The sequence below is a fragment of the Pezoporus wallicus genome, unplaced genomic scaffold (assembly GCF_028554395.1).
Source record: "Pezoporus wallicus isolate ANWC-B61680 ecotype Strahan unplaced genomic scaffold, APGP_CSIRO_Pwel_v1 scaffold_3294, whole genome shotgun sequence".
Classification (NCBI taxonomy): domain Eukaryota; kingdom Metazoa; phylum Chordata; class Aves; order Psittaciformes; family Psittacidae; genus Pezoporus; species Pezoporus wallicus.
The window spans coordinates 15,607,456-15,625,155 of NW_026635478.1; the positions used below are offsets into that span (position 1 = coordinate 15,607,456).

The 17,700-nt window shown below is 42.2% G+C and overlaps 5 protein-coding genes across 5 annotated transcripts in view; 2 read left to right on the forward strand and 3 right to left on the reverse strand.

Moving 5' to 3' along the window:
* The window catches only part of LOC130610356 (histone H2B 1/2/3/4/6), a 98,860-nt gene that overhangs the window by 20,087 nt on the left and 61,073 nt on the right, over nucleotides 1–17,700 (reverse strand). The window lies entirely within an intron of this gene.
* Nucleotides 4,540–4,855, forward strand: LOC130610401 (histone H4). Its single transcript, XM_057430247.1, has one exon. The coding sequence runs from the start codon at nucleotides 4,543–4,545 to the stop codon at nucleotides 4,852–4,854; it is 312 nt and encodes a 103-aa protein (XP_057286230.1). The 5' UTR covers nucleotides 4,540–4,542; the 3' UTR covers nucleotide 4,855.
* On the forward strand, nucleotides 6,541–6,952 carry LOC130610311 (histone H3). Its single transcript, XM_057430072.1, has one exon. The coding sequence runs from the start codon at nucleotides 6,542–6,544 to the stop codon at nucleotides 6,950–6,952; it is 411 nt and encodes a 136-aa protein (XP_057286055.1). The 5' UTR covers nucleotide 6,541.
* Nucleotides 10,271–10,732, reverse strand: LOC130610304 (histone H3). Its single transcript, XM_057430058.1, has one exon. It carries the CDS (start codon nucleotides 10,718–10,720, stop codon nucleotides 10,310–10,312), a length of 411 nt encoding a protein of 136 aa, XP_057286041.1. The 5' UTR covers nucleotides 10,721–10,732; the 3' UTR covers nucleotides 10,271–10,309.
* On the reverse strand, nucleotides 12,208–12,522 carry LOC130610395 (histone H4-like). Its single transcript, XM_057430233.1, has one exon. The coding sequence runs from the start codon at nucleotides 12,517–12,519 to the stop codon at nucleotides 12,208–12,210; it is 312 nt and encodes a 103-aa protein (XP_057286216.1). The 5' UTR covers nucleotides 12,520–12,522.

The window sequence follows — 17,700 nt, forward strand, 5'->3', positions numbered from 1 at the left end:
AGGGAGCAATTCGTTTCTTTCCCACAGATAGTCCAGATGAGATCCATTGTTTTCAGGGTGGTAGATCACGGGAGCATGGTGGCAGTACAAAGCAGGGCTCTGTACAACCTGCCTCATTCACAAAGGACAGATTGCAATTCCATTCTGCCTTTCAAAGTGACAGAATGTTTTGAATATGGAGCGAAGCACCAGCTGCCAGTGAGTGGAAAGCACGGGGAGTATGAAAACCTATCCAATACTCATACAATATTCAAAACTACTACTTTGAAAATATGCAAATAGATTTCCAGAAATTTATTTATGAATATTCTTACAATGTAATTTCTGACAATAAATTTTTGCCAAATATTGACCTAAAACTTGAAGTCTGAAGTTCTTTTAGCATGTCATGTATGACGTCTTTTAAGTCAGTATTAAATAAATAAGTGCATATTCTAATTACTCACCTTGAAGTTATTGGTACAGATACAGTGCCCTTCAGAAGTACTATCCTATTGTCCTAGACCTTAAACATATGTGAAAAACACCACATTTGTTACTTACAGAATGCAAAACTGGAATATAAACTAGGCAGCTAAAAACTTAACAAATAAAAACCAAAAAATTGACTGTAAAAATCATGGAGATAGACAGCAAGATTTCTCAGTACATTAGAGGCATAGTATTTTGCCTCTGTCTTGCAAAATTAAATCTGTCTTGATTTCATCATGATGTGAGTCTGTCCTTAGTCTGCATATGTGCTCAGTGAAAAAAAATTTAAGTGCTTTTGTTTTAGCATTGTCACTAGTAAGCATGGGTAGGGGTTGGGGAGCAGAAACAGAGGGGTATTGAAATTTGCTTTTCTGCCTCTAGTAAAGGACTAGTAAGTAAAGAAAGGTCACAATTTAAAAGAAACAAACCAAACCAAACCAACAACAACAAAACACCACACACACTAAATGAAAACAAATAACCAAACAAAAACACAAAACCCAAAACTATTTATAATACATCTTTAGTCTAGGTACAACAGCAAAGGTTTGAGTTTTTCTACTGTTTTGTGATCTTTCAGTTCTGTATAAATAAGAACTGTAGCAAAAATGACATATTTTTTTAAGCTCAAATATTATATTTGCTTACCTGTTCACTCCTTCCAAGAAGAGAAAGAAGGTATGCCTAGGACTACATCAAATCTGATGAGACTCTTCATTATATCTATGCATTCCTCTTCATGTCTGCAGCGGGAAGCACGATTGCTACAGGTAAAAGCTGTGAATGCGTCTGCTGGTTGAACAACGTAAGAGGGGAAAAGCAGGAATCATTGCTATGTTTCCTAATATACTTGTTTTCTGAAGTGATGCAAATTACTTAGTGAGAAAAAATTTTCATCTAAATGATATTTGTTATCTTCCAAAAAAAAAATCCAAATCAAACCTCAAAACCAAGCCATGAAACAAATAAAATAAAATAAAATAAAATAAAATAGACACTCAAAAAGACATGGTTTTGATATTGACTATGAAAACATCTATGGCCATTGTTAGAAACAGTATTTGAGATGTCAGAACAATGAACTCCTCTTTTAAGCTTTTAATAGGACCATAGAAAGCAAAACACTCCTTTGGTTTTTTGATGTGGTGTAATTCCATCACTATTAAATGACTAAGGAAGCTACTTCTTCCCGGTTTAGTAGCACAAGAAAGATAAATTACAAATTATATACACTAATATGGCAGTTTAAACGAGTATGTAGTAATTGTGTTTTCGTTTCATACCAAAAAAGAAAAGAAGAAAATGAAATTATCACAGAATCCTGAAATCACAGAACTGTTAAGTTAGGGTTGGAAAGGACCTTAATGTCATCTAGTTCCAGCTTCTCTGCCATGGGCAGGGATGTCTCACACTAGATCATGTCGCCCAAGGCTCTGTCCAGCCTAGCCTTGAATACTGCCAATGATGGAGCATTCACAACTTCATTGCGCAACCTGTGCCAGTGCCTCACCACCCATATAGTAAAGAATTTCTTCCTTACATTTGACCTGAACTTTGCCTGTTTAAGTTTGTACCCATCGCCTCTTGCCTTATTGCTACAGCTCCTGATGAAGAGTCTCAACATCCTTGTAGGACCCCATCAGATATTGGAAGGATGCTGTGAGGTCTCCACTCAGCTGTCTTCATACAGGTGGAGGTCGAGCCCCTGGTCATCCTTGTGGCCTCTTCTGGACTTGCTCCAACAGTTCCATGTCCTTCTTATGCTGAAGACACGAGGACTGCACACAGTACTCCAAGTGGGGTCTCACAAGAGCAGAGTAGAGGGGCAGGATCACCTCCTCTGACCTGCTGGTCACACTCCCTTTGATGCAGCCCAGCACATGGGTGGTTTCTGGGCTGCGAGCATACACTGAAGCTGGCTCATGTTCAGTTTCTCATTCACCAACACTCACAAGTCCTTCTCTGCCCAACCTGTAGGTTTCCTTGGGATTGCCCTGACCCAAGTGTAGGACCTTGCACAGTCAGGACTGTTCATGCCCAGTGTTTGCACATTGTTGAACTTCATGAGGTTTGCATTGGCCACCTCTCAAGTGTGTCAAGGTCCCTCTGGATGGCACCTGTTCCCTCCAGTGTATCCACCGAGCCAGACAGCTTGGTGTCATCGGCAAACTTGCTGAAGGTGCACTCAACCCCACTGTCCACGTCACTGACAAAGACGTTAAACAGGATCAGTCCCAACAACTGACCACTGAGGGACACCACTCATTATCGGTCTCCAACTGGACATTGAGCCAGTGGCCACAACTCTTTGCATGCAGACATCCAGCCAATTCTTTATCCACCGAGTGGTCCATCTATCAAATTGATGTCTCTCCAGTTCAGAGACGAGGATGTCATGTAGGACAGTGTTGAACGCTTTGCACGAGTCTGGGTAGACAACATCAACTGCTCTGCCCCTATCCATCAGTTCTGCAGTCCCATCATAGAAGGTCACTAAATTGGTTGGGCAGGATTTCCACTTAGTGAAGCCATGCTGGCTGACACCAACGACCTTGTTGTTTTCCATGTGCCTTAGCATGCCTTCCAGGAGAATCTGATCCAGGATTTTGTCAGGCACAGAGGTGAGACCTACTGGTCTGCAGTTCCCTGGGTCTTCCATTTTCCCCTCTGGATGATGAGGGTTATATTTCCCTTTTTCCAGTAGTCGGGAACTTCACCTGACTGCCATGAGTTTTTCAAATATGATGAACAGTGGCTTAGCAGCTTCATTTGTCAGCTCCTTCAGGACCCGCAGATGGATGGGTCCCATGGTCTCATGCACGTTCAGGTTCTTAAGATGATCTTGAACCTGATTCTGCCCTACAGTGGGTCTAAGGTCTTCATTCTCACAGTCCCTGCATCTGCCTTCCAAGACTTGAGTGCATAGTAAGAGAACTTGCTAGTGAAGACCAAGGCAAAGAAACTCAGCCTTCTCCAAATCCAGGGATCTGTCATTTCCTTCTGAAGAGGGCCCACATTAACCCTAGTCTGTCTTTTGTTAGCAATACACCTGTAGAATCCTTTCCTGTTGTTACACTTAGATCTCCTCCCCCACATCCCCATAAAATGAAACTATTCTTTATCTCTTAGTCTAGTAGCTATTCCAGCTCAGGATGTTCTTATTCTGTGACATTTGTGATGATCTTTTACAAAGATTGCTCCTTACTTTCTTAAATACTAATTCAGAATCTAATGTTTCCAGTATAGATTTAGACCCAGATAAAGACCAAAAAGCTTGATCTGTGGTACAAAAGAAAGCTGATTTTCTTAGTAATTAAGGTAACAGTAATTTAAATCTGTAGTGATGATACAGGAAATTTTGTAAAATCAAATAAACAAAAATACCCACAGCAATAACTCCAAAATGAGCAAAATTAGTAAAAGTTACAACCTAATATAAAAGTAATGATATTAAAAAAATACTCTATTCCGCCTTCTGGTTAATATGTGCTTAGAGACTCAAAAGTGCTTGTGTAAAAGTTGGAAAAGAGTATCAAACTTCTCATTGAAGAAATGAGAAGTAGAAAGCAAAATACAAACTAAATATATTAGAAAACCTGACAGCACAGATACTGTGGAATATTTCCTAAATCCAGTAGGAGATATCAAAACATTAAAACTTCAGAAGAAAAGTTTATAGAACTTGGAATACAAATAAAGAAAAAAAGGTTAATAAACAGCGTGAAAATAAACAGAAACTGCAGTAATTCAAAAAAAACCTCAGTCGATACAAGAAAACAAGATACACATGTATGTAGAGAAATTGGTATATACAAATCCAAGAAGGGGGGAAAAGCTTTCCAATAGTTACGGATATGCACGTCGTTGGGATTTTTCGTACCGGGGGAGGTAGTGCAATAACAAGTAACAGCATTCGATACTCCAATCACGAGCTGTGACATAGACAAAAAAAAAAGACGGGAGCCACGCCCCTGCTCTCCACAGTCCCCAACGAGGTCGGATCTCAGAGTATAAGAGAACGGCGCCGGGGGGGAGCTCCTGTGCGTGGTTTTCAGCTTTTAAGTGGGGGGAATGTCTGGCAGAGGCAAAGGCGGGAAGGGGCTCGGCAAGGGTGGCGCTAAGCGCCACCGAAAGGTGCTGCGTGACAACATCCAGGGCATCACTAAGCCGGCCATCCGGCGCCTGGCACGGCGTGGCGGTGTGAAGCGCATTTCGGGGCTCATCTACGAGGAGACGCGCGGCGTACTGAAAGTCTTTCTGGAGAACGTGATCCGTGACGCTGTCACCTACACGGAGCACGCCAAGAGGAAGACGGTGACCGCCATGGACGTGGTGTATGCTTTGAAGCGCCAGGGTCGCACCCTCTATGGCTTTGGCGGTTAAAGCTTTCGCTTTCCAGAACATTTTACGAACCGAATTCAAAGGCTCTTTTAAGAGCCACCCACTTAAACTGGAAAAGAGCTGTGTTGCTTCAAAGATGATGAATTGAAAGGCAATGTTCTTATGCTTTTTCTGTTGTTAATGTATTTTTCACTAGTTAATTGTTAATGCAAGTAGCTCTTGAGTGTAAGCACTTGAAAATTAACAATGTTTTGCCATTACTTTTGGGGCTCTTAATTAAGAGAATTAGCAAATATGCGAATTACTGATTTTAGTAGTAGCAGCTTATTTGAAAGACATTTGCTTTTTTTTTTTTTTTTTTGTAAAAACAGCAAACAGTCTAAAATTGCGCTCCCATTTCGAGCTGGTGAGCTGGCCTAGTGCAGAGGCAGGTCCGCATTGCCTCGCGGGTATCTCGCGGCCCTGTGTGGTCTTTTTTTTTTGCTAAGTAAACAGCATCAGCGGTAGATACTTGCTGTATTTAAACAGCTAATAACTGTAATGGTGCTTGGTACATGAAAAGGTATGGATGCCAGAGCGGAGGTGCCACATCTGCTTTGCCCCCTGAGCCCTATCCTAATAAAATTTTAAATAATAAATTCTGTTTTTTTTTTTTTTTTTTTTTTTTTTTTTTTAGGGTGTTGTCTGTTATTGTGGCAGGTGTCTCTGTCAGTGGCAGAGGGATTGGAACTATATGATATGATGATTCTGTGACTATATTCTTTCTATGACTGGTGTGTTTGAAATTCGGGAAGCTGCTCCATGCAACCCTGGGCTGTTCTCCAAGCCCCATGTCAGCACCAGCCCTCCTAGATCCAGAAGCCCGTCTCTGCTCGGTCCTCAAGAATAATGCTCCTAGGTAGGGAAAACCAGCAAGAATATGCAGCAGAGAAACCAGAAAGCTGATGGACTAGAAATCATGCATTCCAGTGAGCAACAGCCCGGAAATGCTTCATGTGCTGAAAGAAATTCAGAAGTTGTGGAATGCACTGTTCCTTGCATTAGTGCATTTCAGGTGCAGTTTCTCTCAGTCCAAGAGTATTTACCATATGAGCTAAAGTAGTACTTTTTACTATGTGTAAACTAAAATTACAATACTTTAAAAAAGAAAAAAAAGGGGGGGGGGGCGAGGGGGGAAACCACAAAGAATCAAACCACAAAACAGCCTCCACACATACATACACACCCTGGAAAGAAAGGGTGTTTCTGAAGCATAAAAAAAAGCCAAAAAAATACTGCTGTCAAGATCCCTATTGAGGAGAGCCTGTACAACAACTATTTTTTTAAAGCTTAAGTTCTGGTGCATTTAGGAGAAAATTAAGATTAATCTTCTGTTCACTCAAAGCAGCGTAATTTAAGATTAAGCATTTACGTTTGGATAGATTTTCTCTAAATGGTTTAATTTGTGAGACAAGTATTGAAAAAAAATACTATAAGAAACAGACACGGGGGAGAACAATAGCTACAAGTCAAAGGCGGGGGGAGGGCGAGAGCCGGGGGGGGGGAGGTTGCAGAATAGGCGCGCTTTCCAGGCGGGCTTTTCGAATTTTAAAAGATCCAGTAGTAACGGTGCATTGCCTGTCCGACCAGCCAATCAGAGAAGGGAACATGCTATAAATAACGCCCCGGCAGCCCTGTAGCTTCATTCGGCGTTAGCGGTGTGGATAACCTCTTTTAGTGGCTTAGTGTTATGGCGCGGACGAAGCAGACTGCGCGCAAATCAACCGGCGGGAAGGCGCCCCGCAAGCAGCTGGCTACCAAGGCGGCCCGTAAGAGCGCGCCCGCCACGGGCGGCGTGAAGAAGCCGCACCGGTACCGTCCCGGCACGGTGGCGCTGCGCGAGATCCGGCGCTACCAGAAGTCGACGGAGCTGCTGATCCGCAAGCTGCCCTTCCAGCGCCTGGTGCGCGAGATCGCGCAGGACTTCAAGACCGACCTGCGCTTCCAGAGCTCGGCCGTGATGGCGCTGCAGGAGGCGAGTGAGGCCTACCTGGTGGGGCTTTTCGAGGACACCAACCTGTGTGCCATCCACGCCAAGCGCGTCACTATCATGCCCAAGGATATCCAGCTGGCGCGGCGCATCCGCGGCGAGCGCGCCTGAGTTTCAGATTCTCTTGTTATCGTGACCCTTTCTCACACCCTAAAGGCTCTTTTAAGAGCCACCACCACATGACACAGAAGAGCTGTGACATGGCCTTAATGTCTTGGGTGCACTTTATCACTCTAAAGTTCTTTTGTTGCGGGGGGGGGGGGGGCGTGGTTCTTTGGGTTGTGTTTTGTGCAGTGGGCTGTTTTTGGCTTTTTTTTTGTGCGGTGGGGTTTTTAGTCTATTCAGTTCGTATTCCCCCACTTCTCCGTGGTCAGCTGATTACTGTAATTTAGGTATTTGAGCATCAGGAGAAGTCTGCAGGAAGTTTCATAGGGTGTTTCAGAAAAAAATACACAGGAAGTAATCCAAGATAGATGCAAGAAATAATCATAATCTTTATGCTATAAGATGTAGGTATAAACGCATACATTCATAAATTACATATATTTTCCCCTCTACTCTATTCTTGCTAGATCAAATTTGTAGTACTGCATTCATCTGTGGGGCCTTCAGCACTACGAAGACAGGCCGAGAGAGTTGGCATTGTTAAGGCTGGATAAAAGAAAGCTCTGGGGAGACCTTAGAGCAGCTTCTAGTATGTAAAGGGGCGAACAAGAAAGCTGGAGAGGGACTTCTTACAAGGACATGTAGTCACAGGACAAGGAGCAATATCTTCAAATTGAAAGAGAAGAGATTTAGCTTAAATATTAGGGGAAAAAAATGTTCACTATGACGGTGGTGAGACACTGGCAGAGGTTGCCCAGAAAAGCTGCTGCTGCGCCATCCCTGGCAGCATTCAAGGCCAGGTTGGACAGGACGTGGAGGAATCTGATCCAGTGGAAGGTGTCTCTGCCTATGGCAGGGGGCTGGAACTGGAAGAACTTTAAGGTCTCTTCCACCCCAAACTGTTCTAGGATTCTATAATATATAGACATGTATTCTATATGTTCTAAAAGAACATATACATGATTTTTCTTCACTCGCAAATTCTAATTCTTCTCAGTATCTGTTCACCTTTTTTTCTATTGCAGTCCTCTCTGCTCAGCATCACCTGGCTTTCTCCACATGGCTGTATTTTACGTGGTGCCAACAACGTGACAAATAAAATGAAAAAAATCTAGTTCAACTAGATGACTGTTGTAGCTCCCAACTAAAATTCTCTATTCATCTCTTTGTGCATCACCACTTGCAGAGTAAGGAGTATCAATCTTATAAAGTTGAAAGCAGAATTGCCCCTGGCAGAATATCACAGACTGTGCTTATAGGTCTGATTTGAAAGGAATTATATTATTATGATTTAAAAATTAACTGTTTGTCTCTAACACTGCAGTAGGCTCCACCCTGGTTCTAATTGTTGTTACACATTGGCAGTGTATTAGTAACTGAAATTAAGTTTGTTTCTAGGCACCACCTTGAGTTTAGCAAAGGCAAACGGCTAAAACTTCAGACTTGTTACAATTGTAACTAAAGTAAGAGTGAGTTCACAGAACTCCCACATAACAAAAGAAAAAAAAGAACGTGCTGGAGCAGCCAAACATCTGCTTATAATGCAGAGAGGCTGTGTAAGGAGGCCTCACTGTTACCAGACTCCAAATCTGCTCTCAAAAGAGAATGAGAAAATGATTCAACATAAATGATGACTAGGTAATAGCTTGTCTTTTTTTCCCAGGTCTTTTATCAGTGCTGCCTAGTAGAATAGCTAAGAAGGACTGGGGTAGGATCTCAGTGTTAACAAGGTGGTTAAAAGAAAGACAAAATTCCTTTTTTTTTTTTCTTATTTTCTGGTTAACATTAAACATGTTCTTGGACAACTAAAACAGTGAAAAATCAAGGTTTGAGATTATGCTTTTCTTATCTGACTTTTAATAGACACAGAAGTTGTATGGCCTGTTGGAAGGTTTTCTTCAGTCCCCTGGCTGTAAATGAAAAGCCTCTTCTCACACCATGCTGCCTTTCACGAGAAGAAGAAATCTCAATCATGCTGTAGTATAAAGCTTCAATTAAAAAAGCCAATATTTTCTTTCTGTATCATTTACCTTTCTTTCATTCTATTTCATTTCAAACTCAGAAAAGTTTTTAATTCACATGCAAATAACCTGATGTGAAATCTTAAAGAAACCCTGACCCAACCATAACAATATACATTCTATTTCAAAGACACAAAATTAAAAAGACCAGCTCCTCTCTTAACTGGAGACTGCACAGCTATTCCACTCCTTACTTGGTAACACAGGTGGGGAGAAGCTGGTAAGGTGTTTCCCAAAATAACAGGGGAAACAACAGCTACTCTCCGTTAATGAATCTGAGGCCCAAGTTTTTAACTATCGATTTTAAGGCTCAGGCTCTTGTTAGACTGGTCACTCCTATGTATGCAATAGTAACAATCTGAGCAAAAGTAGGTCTTTATAAGGGAGAATGTAAGCTACCTAAATATATCCTGCAAGCATCCTAGAAATCTGACTGCAGAAATCATAGAATGGTTTTGGTTTCCACTAAAAGAACATACAGGATTTTAGAGCGGCTTAGGTTGGAAAGCGCCTTACAGATAATCCAATTCCAGAGACACCTTCCACTAAAGTGAAACTAAGAACTCTGCATGTTTTCCGACTGCATAAAATCTAGACACTACTATCTGAGTAAGTTTAGCAACAAATATGTACGTGCCTTATTGCCTTATTGGAAAAAACAATTTTCACGCCAAGATTTTATAAATCTCTTGCAAAAAACATTTTCCTCCCAACCACCACCACTCCCCCTCTTCCTCTAGGAAACATATAACCTTATTTTTCCTCAGTCATGTCCCTACTTTGCACCTCCCTTAGAGCTGTTGTGTCCAGTCAGGGACATAAACATCCCAGCCAGAAACCAGATATTCTCTGCTCACTATCCTTAAACAAATATAGGCCTCAGCCTGTCCACTCCAGCTTCAGTGTCTCCATATCTACTGGTCTTCATAAAGTGCCTGTCACTCCCCTTCAGTTTTTGCAAAACACCCCAAGACATTGCAATCTTGTGGGCTTTACAAAAGATGATTGTATAGACAAACGTTTAAGCAATAAATAAGAAAGGAAAAGAAACAAACTAACCACACACAAAAAAAAACCAAATCAAAATTCCCCCCAAAACCAAACAAGAAAACCCCAACCAAAAAAAAACCCCAAAAATATCCTCCCCCCGGCCGCCCAAAATGAAAAAACAAGCCATAAAATATTACAGACCAGATAAACGTTGACTTACGCTAAAGCACCTTTTTTAAAAAGCAGTGCTACAGCTTCTCTCAGTGTTTTTGGAGTGGCTCTTAAAAGAGCCTTTGGGTCAGTATCAGCAGCTTGGTGTCAGCTGAAGGCCAGAGGGGCTGCGGCAGAAAGCTCAGGCGCGCTCGCCGCGGATGCGCCGCGCCAGCTGGATATCCTTGGGCATGATAGTGACGCGCTTGGCGTGGATGGCACACAGGTTGGTGTCCTCGAAAAGCCCCACCAGGTAAGCCTCGCTCGCCTCCTGCAGCGCCATCACGGCCGAGCTCTGGAAGCGCAGGTCGGTCTTGAAGTCCTGCGCGATCTCGCGCACCAGGCGCTGGAAGGGCAGCTTGCGGATCAGCAGCTCCGTCGACTTCTGGTAGCGCCGGATCTCGCGCAGCGCCACCGTGCCGGGACGGTACCGGTGCGGCTTCTTCACGCCGCCCGTGGCGGGCGCGCTCTTGCGGGCCGCCTTGGTAGCCAGCTGCTTGCGGGGCGCCTTCCCGCCGGTTGATTTGCGCGCAGTCTGCTTCGTACGAGCCATAACACCTCTTCTCCGACCTCCCCTGTAGAACAAGCACAAATGAAGAAAACAGCCCCCCAATGCCGACATTTATAGACCTATCCCGTCTTTGATTGGACGCCTGGAAGCTCGATTTCATTGGCTACTGTGTAATCCTAGCCTGGGCCCAAGGAAGCCGAGTTAGTTCAGTGCTACCCGCACAGCCATTCAGCTGCACCCTCAGCACGATTCCACTCAGAGTCCAGACTCACTCGGTGGGAGTCCAAAGCTTTCGGGGGGCAGGTACTGCAGGCACAGAGGTCTCATGCCTTCTGCTTTTCGGGCTTTCTCTCTCCGCCAGGTTCCGGGTAGGTTAAAAGCCATATCGACGCTCAAATTCAGGATTTGCCCATAATAGTGCTTTTTTTTTTTTTTTTTTTTTTTTTTTTTGTAATGCAGGGCTGTAGCAAGTGTGTAATGGCCTGTAACAATCGAGATGCAACTTTTAAGCTACTTTTTTTGTTGGTGTATTTTCTCAAGGAAATTCGGCAGGAGATATCTTAGGTAAAATTGTGATTTTGACAACACTTAGAAAACTTATTTGGGAAATTGAGGCCTTTACAAGGGAATACAGACTTAGGGTATTATTTAATTTGCCTCTACTCTTTAAGGCTGCAAGAAAACCGGAAGTGACCATGAATATTTATTGATCATAATTTTTTGTGGATCACAAACATTTGGTCAATGACAGCAGCGGATTATATATGAACATAAAATCTGGTTTTCTTCAGCTTTTGTTTGTTTGCTTTTCCACCAGCGATGAAGGAAATAGAACACTAATACTTTAGTAACACAAACTGGATGAGAGCATTTTTTGGGTCATGAGAATGATAAAAGCTCCTGCACGGGACTTTTTACTTATTTTATTGAAATGCATTGTCGAGGACATAATTTTTGTTCAAGGTTCACCCCCCACCCCCAAATAATTTTGAAAATTTCGGTTTACTCCTGAAATAGCTTTAAAGAAATCAGTGACAAGAAACTAAAGACAGGTTATAATAAAAAATCATTTATTTGAATCATCAGAAAGTAAAGGTTCATCTTGGAGCAACTTTCATGTTTATTCCCCAGGTGATAAATTGTTTTCCCCTTCTTCCTTGCAGTGATTATCTACTTTCAATTAAAAGAAAATTTTAAAGTACAACACACTGAGCAATATTCCAACTAATTCAATATTCAAGCATATTGAGCTTTGATTACAAAAGGCACTTAGAAGTGATTATTCTTGGGGTATAACATCCATAATGGAATGTAACAGTAAAGCAAATAAACCTCCTCACACAACCAAGACAACTTTGCCAGGAACAGCAAAATTAGATGACAAAGCCATACCAAACCTACCAAATGCTTCTGATTATCTCTTCACGGAAAACAGTGTCACAATCCTTCTCACGAAAACATGGGGGGCTCTTAAAAGAGCTTTTGAACTCGGTTCGTAAAATGTTCTGGAAACGGAAGAACGGAAGGCTTTAACCGCCAAAGCCATAGAGGGTGCGACCCTGGCGCTTCAAAGCATACACCACGTTCATCGCGGTCACCGTCTTCCTCTTGGCGTGCTCCGTGTAGGTGACAGCGTCACGGATCACGTTCTCCAGAAAGACTTTCAGTACGCCGCGCGTCTCCTCGTAGATGAACCCCGAGATGCGCTTCACACCGCCACGCCGAGCCAGGCGCCGGATGGCCGGCTTAGTGATGCCCTGGATGTTGTCACGCAGCACTTTCCGGTGGCGCTTAGCACCACCCTTGCCGAGCCCCTTCCCGCCTTTGCCTCTGCCAGACATACTCACCGCAGACCCTGCTACCAGACAGAGGAAGCAGTTGTGAGAACCGCCTGCCGCCTGTGCTGAGATCCGACCTGGTTGAAAACTGCGGTGAGGAGGAGCGGAGCCTGGAGCTCCCAAGATTTCCCCCCTCTCCCCATCGCGCACCGTACTGGCCGAAAAAGGCGGGCTTCCCGTGAGCTCCCCTTCTTGCTGTAGAAGTACTTCTGTGTTTCTGCTCTTTTTCGGTACACCCGTTTGTTTTTTTCGATAGAGAGAAAGCAAAGACGTTGGGTCTCTGTCTAATAGTTTACATGAGCGTTTTTTTTGGTGTGGATAGTTGTTTTTTTGGTCTGTGTTTTTGGTGGCTTTTTTGTAAACTGTTGGTGATCATAATAATTTCAATAAATTACTCTTTGATTTTTCACTGTGATTGTTTGTTTTGGGTCTTTTTTTGTTTGTTTTTCTTTTTGTTTGAGATATTTTTGTTGTTGATTTAGGTTGGATTTGGTTTGGTTTTGGTTTTGTTTTTTTTTTTTAAAAATGGGTATGTTATGTATTGCAGTTTCACCTGGTTGCATCATTTCTCGTGTGTGACTTTAAAACTTTAAACTTTTTTTAAAATTATTTTTAATGAAGCATCTTGCAGCAAAATCCGTCCAATTGTCTTTCTGCAAAATTCTATCCTTTCTAAATCTTGTTCTCACTTCCATTTCCCTCCCTTTCTGAATTTTTTCTCAAGTAGAGTTTAGGTGTTAAGGTACACTAATGGGGAGTTTAACCGTTACGTGCTCTACTTTAATTCTTTTTAAGGTAAACTGGTTCTTTTGGAGTAATACTTTTACTGCACTTTCCATTCTTGTGGTGGTGGACACAGAGTAGCTTTTTTAGTCACTAAAAAATTAAATATGTAAAAAGAAAGGCGGTTTTGTCATTCGGTGGGAAGGTATTAGACTCTGGGTTTGCTTCTTGGGGGATAAAAGTCTTTTGAGGTAGTACTGTTGAAAACAAGAAACAGTACTTAATAAAAAATCATTCGATAGCTGGCTTTCGACCTGAAATGATCGGGGTGAAAAGTTTCCAATACTTTTGCTGCCCCCTCATGGACGTTGGTGGTGGCTTTTTTGTTTCCTTCCTTTTTTTTTTTTTTTTTTTTTTTTTTTTTTTTTTTTTGGGGGGGGGGGGGGGGACCATTTTAAGCTGAGCTGCTTTATGTTATGTGTCCTTCCACAAAGATACAACATAAGATTAATCAACAATCAATCAATACCTTGTCATAGGTCACAGATGCATACTGCATCTGCTAGCAGAGCTATCACTGTTCCAGTGGCCCTTTATTGGCAAGAGAAAATAATGTGGCCTAGAATGTTGCTCATGCACAGTCTTTTCAGCATAGGCCCAATGAAAATCCACTGGGGCAAAACAAGCACCAGGACTGAAGGAGACGTCCTAAAGGCTCAAACCAGCACAAATGTCCTGTTCCACATGGAACTTGACAGTATCCTAGATTGGGCTATGGCGAGAATTCTGGAGTACAGTGGGGATGCGAAGGCTAAGTTCATGGTGTTCCCTTTCCTAAGGCCACTTTGCTCCTTCGGGGGGGTGGGGGGGAAGTTCAGGGACCATAACTGTACTGCTGTGCAAGACCAGGCTTCTGTGAGAAGCTGTGCACTCTGTAGTCAGGTCCTCTGTTATTTACAGGAGATTTCAAGAGTAAAGTAGCTGTATCCTCACCAGGATGTTGCTAACAGGGTAGTTTAGCACCACCTGCTGCAGGGCTCTATGAACCCACCCTGCTGTGAAAATCCAGTTCTTCAGTCTGTTCAATCCTTGATAATTTGACCATATTACAGGCCCCACTGGAAGTTATTACGATTTGCAGATCCCTGCTATAAGGTTAATGGCCAATCCTGAGCTTCCCCAAATCACCTCCCCATTCAGTCCCTGATAAGTTGTGCCACTCTGGAATGCTGAGGTTTTGTTTCTGCTTTTAACTTTATTTATTATTTTCCATGGGATAAAAAAAAAGTTACAGCTTCATACTATAACCCTGCTCCATACTGAGCTACTTCTGCCCAGGAATCAGTGGCTACATATATTTCCCCTGTCTCTTTTTGCCTATCTCCATGCATCTTCATGTTGGAACCCATTTGGAAAGGCTTTTTTTAAAAAAACTAAGAAGATAAATACTTGTTCGTAACACTGTTTTTCTACTCCCGACAGAAATTCATCTAATAAAATGAAGCAAGGTTGGAGCCTATTTCCCTGTCTTCTTCCCTCCTAGCTGATTCCAAATTATACACCAAATTTCATCTGGTCTACTAGATCTGTCTTTTAAAATTAAACTGTGCCTTGATATGGAAACTCAATGTCCGGAAAGTTGCTGAATTTCATAGAGTCATTTGCACTGACAGGGATGTTCAAAGATTGTGTAGACTAACTGTGAGTAGGGACATCTTTCACTAGATCAAGTGAAAGCCTCATCCAACCTAATTTTGAACATTTCCATGGACAAGGCATCCACAGCTTCCCTGGGCAGCCTGTTCCAGTGTGTCCCACCACACTCATCATCAAAAATTTCTTCTGTGTGTTCAATCCAAATCTACCCTCTTTCAGTTTAAAACTATTGTCCTTTGTCCTGTCAGTACAGATCGTGTTGAAGTCTTATAGGCTCTGAAAGACCACAATAAGGTGTCTGTAGCCTTTGCTTCTTCAGTCTGAAAAATCCCAACTCTCTCAATCTGTCTTCATAGGAAAGGTGTTCGAGCCCTCTGACCATTTTTGTGGCCCTCCTCTGGACCTGCTCCAACAGATCCATATCTTGTACTGGGGCCTCCAGAGCTTGATGCAGTACTCAAGGTGGGGTCTCATGAGAGTGAAGAAGAGTTTTACCTCCCTTGACTTACTGGCCCTTCATGGAGTTCATAAGGGCCCACTCCTTAAGGCTGTCAACATTCTTCCCTCTAGCGAATCAACTGCACTACTCAGCTTGGTGTCATATGCAGAGTTGTTGAGCATGTACTCAAGCCCACTACCTATAGCACTGATACAGTACCTGTCCCAGTATGGACCCCTGAGGGACATGACTCATTACTGGTTTCTTTCACTTATTACTGGCTTTTGTTTGGACACTGAGCCATTGGCTGTAACTTTTTGGGTACAGCTATTCAGCCAGTTCCTCACCCATTTAACAATTTATCCATCAAATACATACTTCTTCAGTTTGGAGGTTAGAACATACCTCTATGATACCTCATAGTGAAGCCATGTTTGCTGTCTCTAATGACCTCCCTGTCTTCCATATGTTTTGACCTAGCTTCTGGGAGTATCTGTTCAATGATCTTACTAGGCCCTCAGGTGAGACTGTCTGGTCTGCAGGTCACAGGGTCTTTATTAACCTTATAAAAATGTCTGTGATATTTCCTTTTATCCAGTTTCTGGGAACTTCACCTGAATTCAATGACTTTTCAAATATGATGAAGAATGGCTTAGCAACTGCATCTGCCAATTCCCTCAGGACCCTGGTATTCATCTCATTAGGCCCTATAGAATTGTGTGCATGTTCATATTCTTCAAATGGTCTCAAATCTGATCTTTTACAATGGAAGCGAGTTTGTATCCACAACCCCTGCCTTGAGGTTCAGAGACTTGAGAGATGTGGGAATGGTGATTACCAATGAAAACTGAGGAAAAAAATAAAAAATAAAAAACCTAAACAATCCCATAAGTTGAGTACCTCAACCTTTTCCATATCAGTTGTCACTAGTTCTCCTGTCATATTTATCTGTGGGGAGAGACACACATTGTCTTTAATCTTCCTTTTCTGAGGGAAAAAAAAAAAAGGAAAAAAAATATCTTTACTGCACTTGTGTGACATGCATTTCCTACCCAGGTAGCTAGGATTCTGGGGATAGTTTTCATATGGAATACTTAGTCAGCTTTTCTTTGGCACTGGAGAAGAGAAAATATGTCAGAAATATACCCTGGTTTAATGAAGGAAGTCACCTGCTTCCTGAAGAATGCACATACTCACCAGATCTGGTCCTGATATGAGAGAAATGCTATTGATACCAAAGTGTTCTCTCTGACAGAAGAGAAAAAAAAAAATAATTTAAAGAGTTAAGAACCAAGTGGCCAAACACAGTTAACCAGGGAATGGGCACAAAGTTCTGTTATTAGGACAGCAAACCTACAGCACACGAAACAGAGAGGCAGGGAAGAAGTGGCTAAGCACTGCAGTGGCAACCGTAATGTGCATTTTTACTAGGGCAGTTACATGCAACTGATCATAACTATGCACTATGCAGACCCAGTACATACACCCTTGGTTTACTAGCACACACTGGTGCTAATGAAAAGAAAGAACAACAGAACCTTTTTTTTTTTTTTTTTCTTTGATGCAGGTCCCAACCTGTGCTTTGTTTATTTTTATTGTTTCATTGTTTGATAAGAACAATAATTCTCTTACTATTTTTTTACATTTTCTAGGTAGTAAAAAAGACATTTGTGGCAGGAAAACCTTGCTAAGTCAAAGGTTTCTAGGTGAAAAGTGATTCTGTACCTGAACTCAAGCTGGACCAAATCTGTACTGCCATGCAAGCAGCGGAGAACAGGCCTAGTAGTCATGATATTCATATTTGACTTGATATTCATAGTTGACTTGATACTCACAGCTGACTTGATATTCATGTTTGACTTGAAGGTTGTCCCCGCCTTCCTGTGTATACACTATAGCTGTCTCCCTGCTCAGCTCCCTCCTTTTGAGGTCCTGTAAACTTAGTCTTGAAATCTACGTATTTACATCTCTCTATTTACTCACCCCAGGATACTATGAAGGACTTTTTCTCTGCTTTATTCAGCTTAGGGAGCTCACTGCTGCTGAGGATGTGCAACTGCATATCCCTATTTTAAACATCTCTTCACTTGAACTAGCATCATTCTGCCTTTTATCACAGACTAGCTTCTGATTTTCTCTAACAAATGCAGAAGCTTTTTTATAGCAGTAATGGAATAGTTTCACTTGAAATATAGCTTTGATGTTTTTAACAAGTGAGACTTTAAGAGAGACCTTTTTTATTTTTTTTCGAAGTCACATTGAGGCCATGCAGAATAAACTCTTATTCTCACATGGCAACAACTACAGTAAAAAGACACAGAGATACACAAAAAAACCCACAGGAGTAACAGAGCCCCTGACACAGA

What these genes read in the sequence shown, in the direction of transcription:
- LOC130610401 (XM_057430247.1), top strand. Translation starts at nt 4,543, where the DNA reads ATGTCTGGCAGAGGCAAAGGCGGGAAGGGGCTCGGCAAGGGTGGCGCT.
- LOC130610395 (XM_057430233.1), bottom strand. Translation starts at nt 12,519, where the DNA reads ATGTCTGGCAGAGGCAAAGGCGGGAAGGGGCTCGGCAAGGGTGGTGCT.
- LOC130610311 (XM_057430072.1), top strand. Translation starts at nt 6,542, where the DNA reads ATGGCGCGGACGAAGCAGACTGCGCGCAAATCAACCGGCGGGAAGGCG.
- LOC130610304 (XM_057430058.1), bottom strand. Translation starts at nt 10,720, where the DNA reads ATGGCTCGTACGAAGCAGACTGCGCGCAAATCAACCGGCGGGAAGGCG.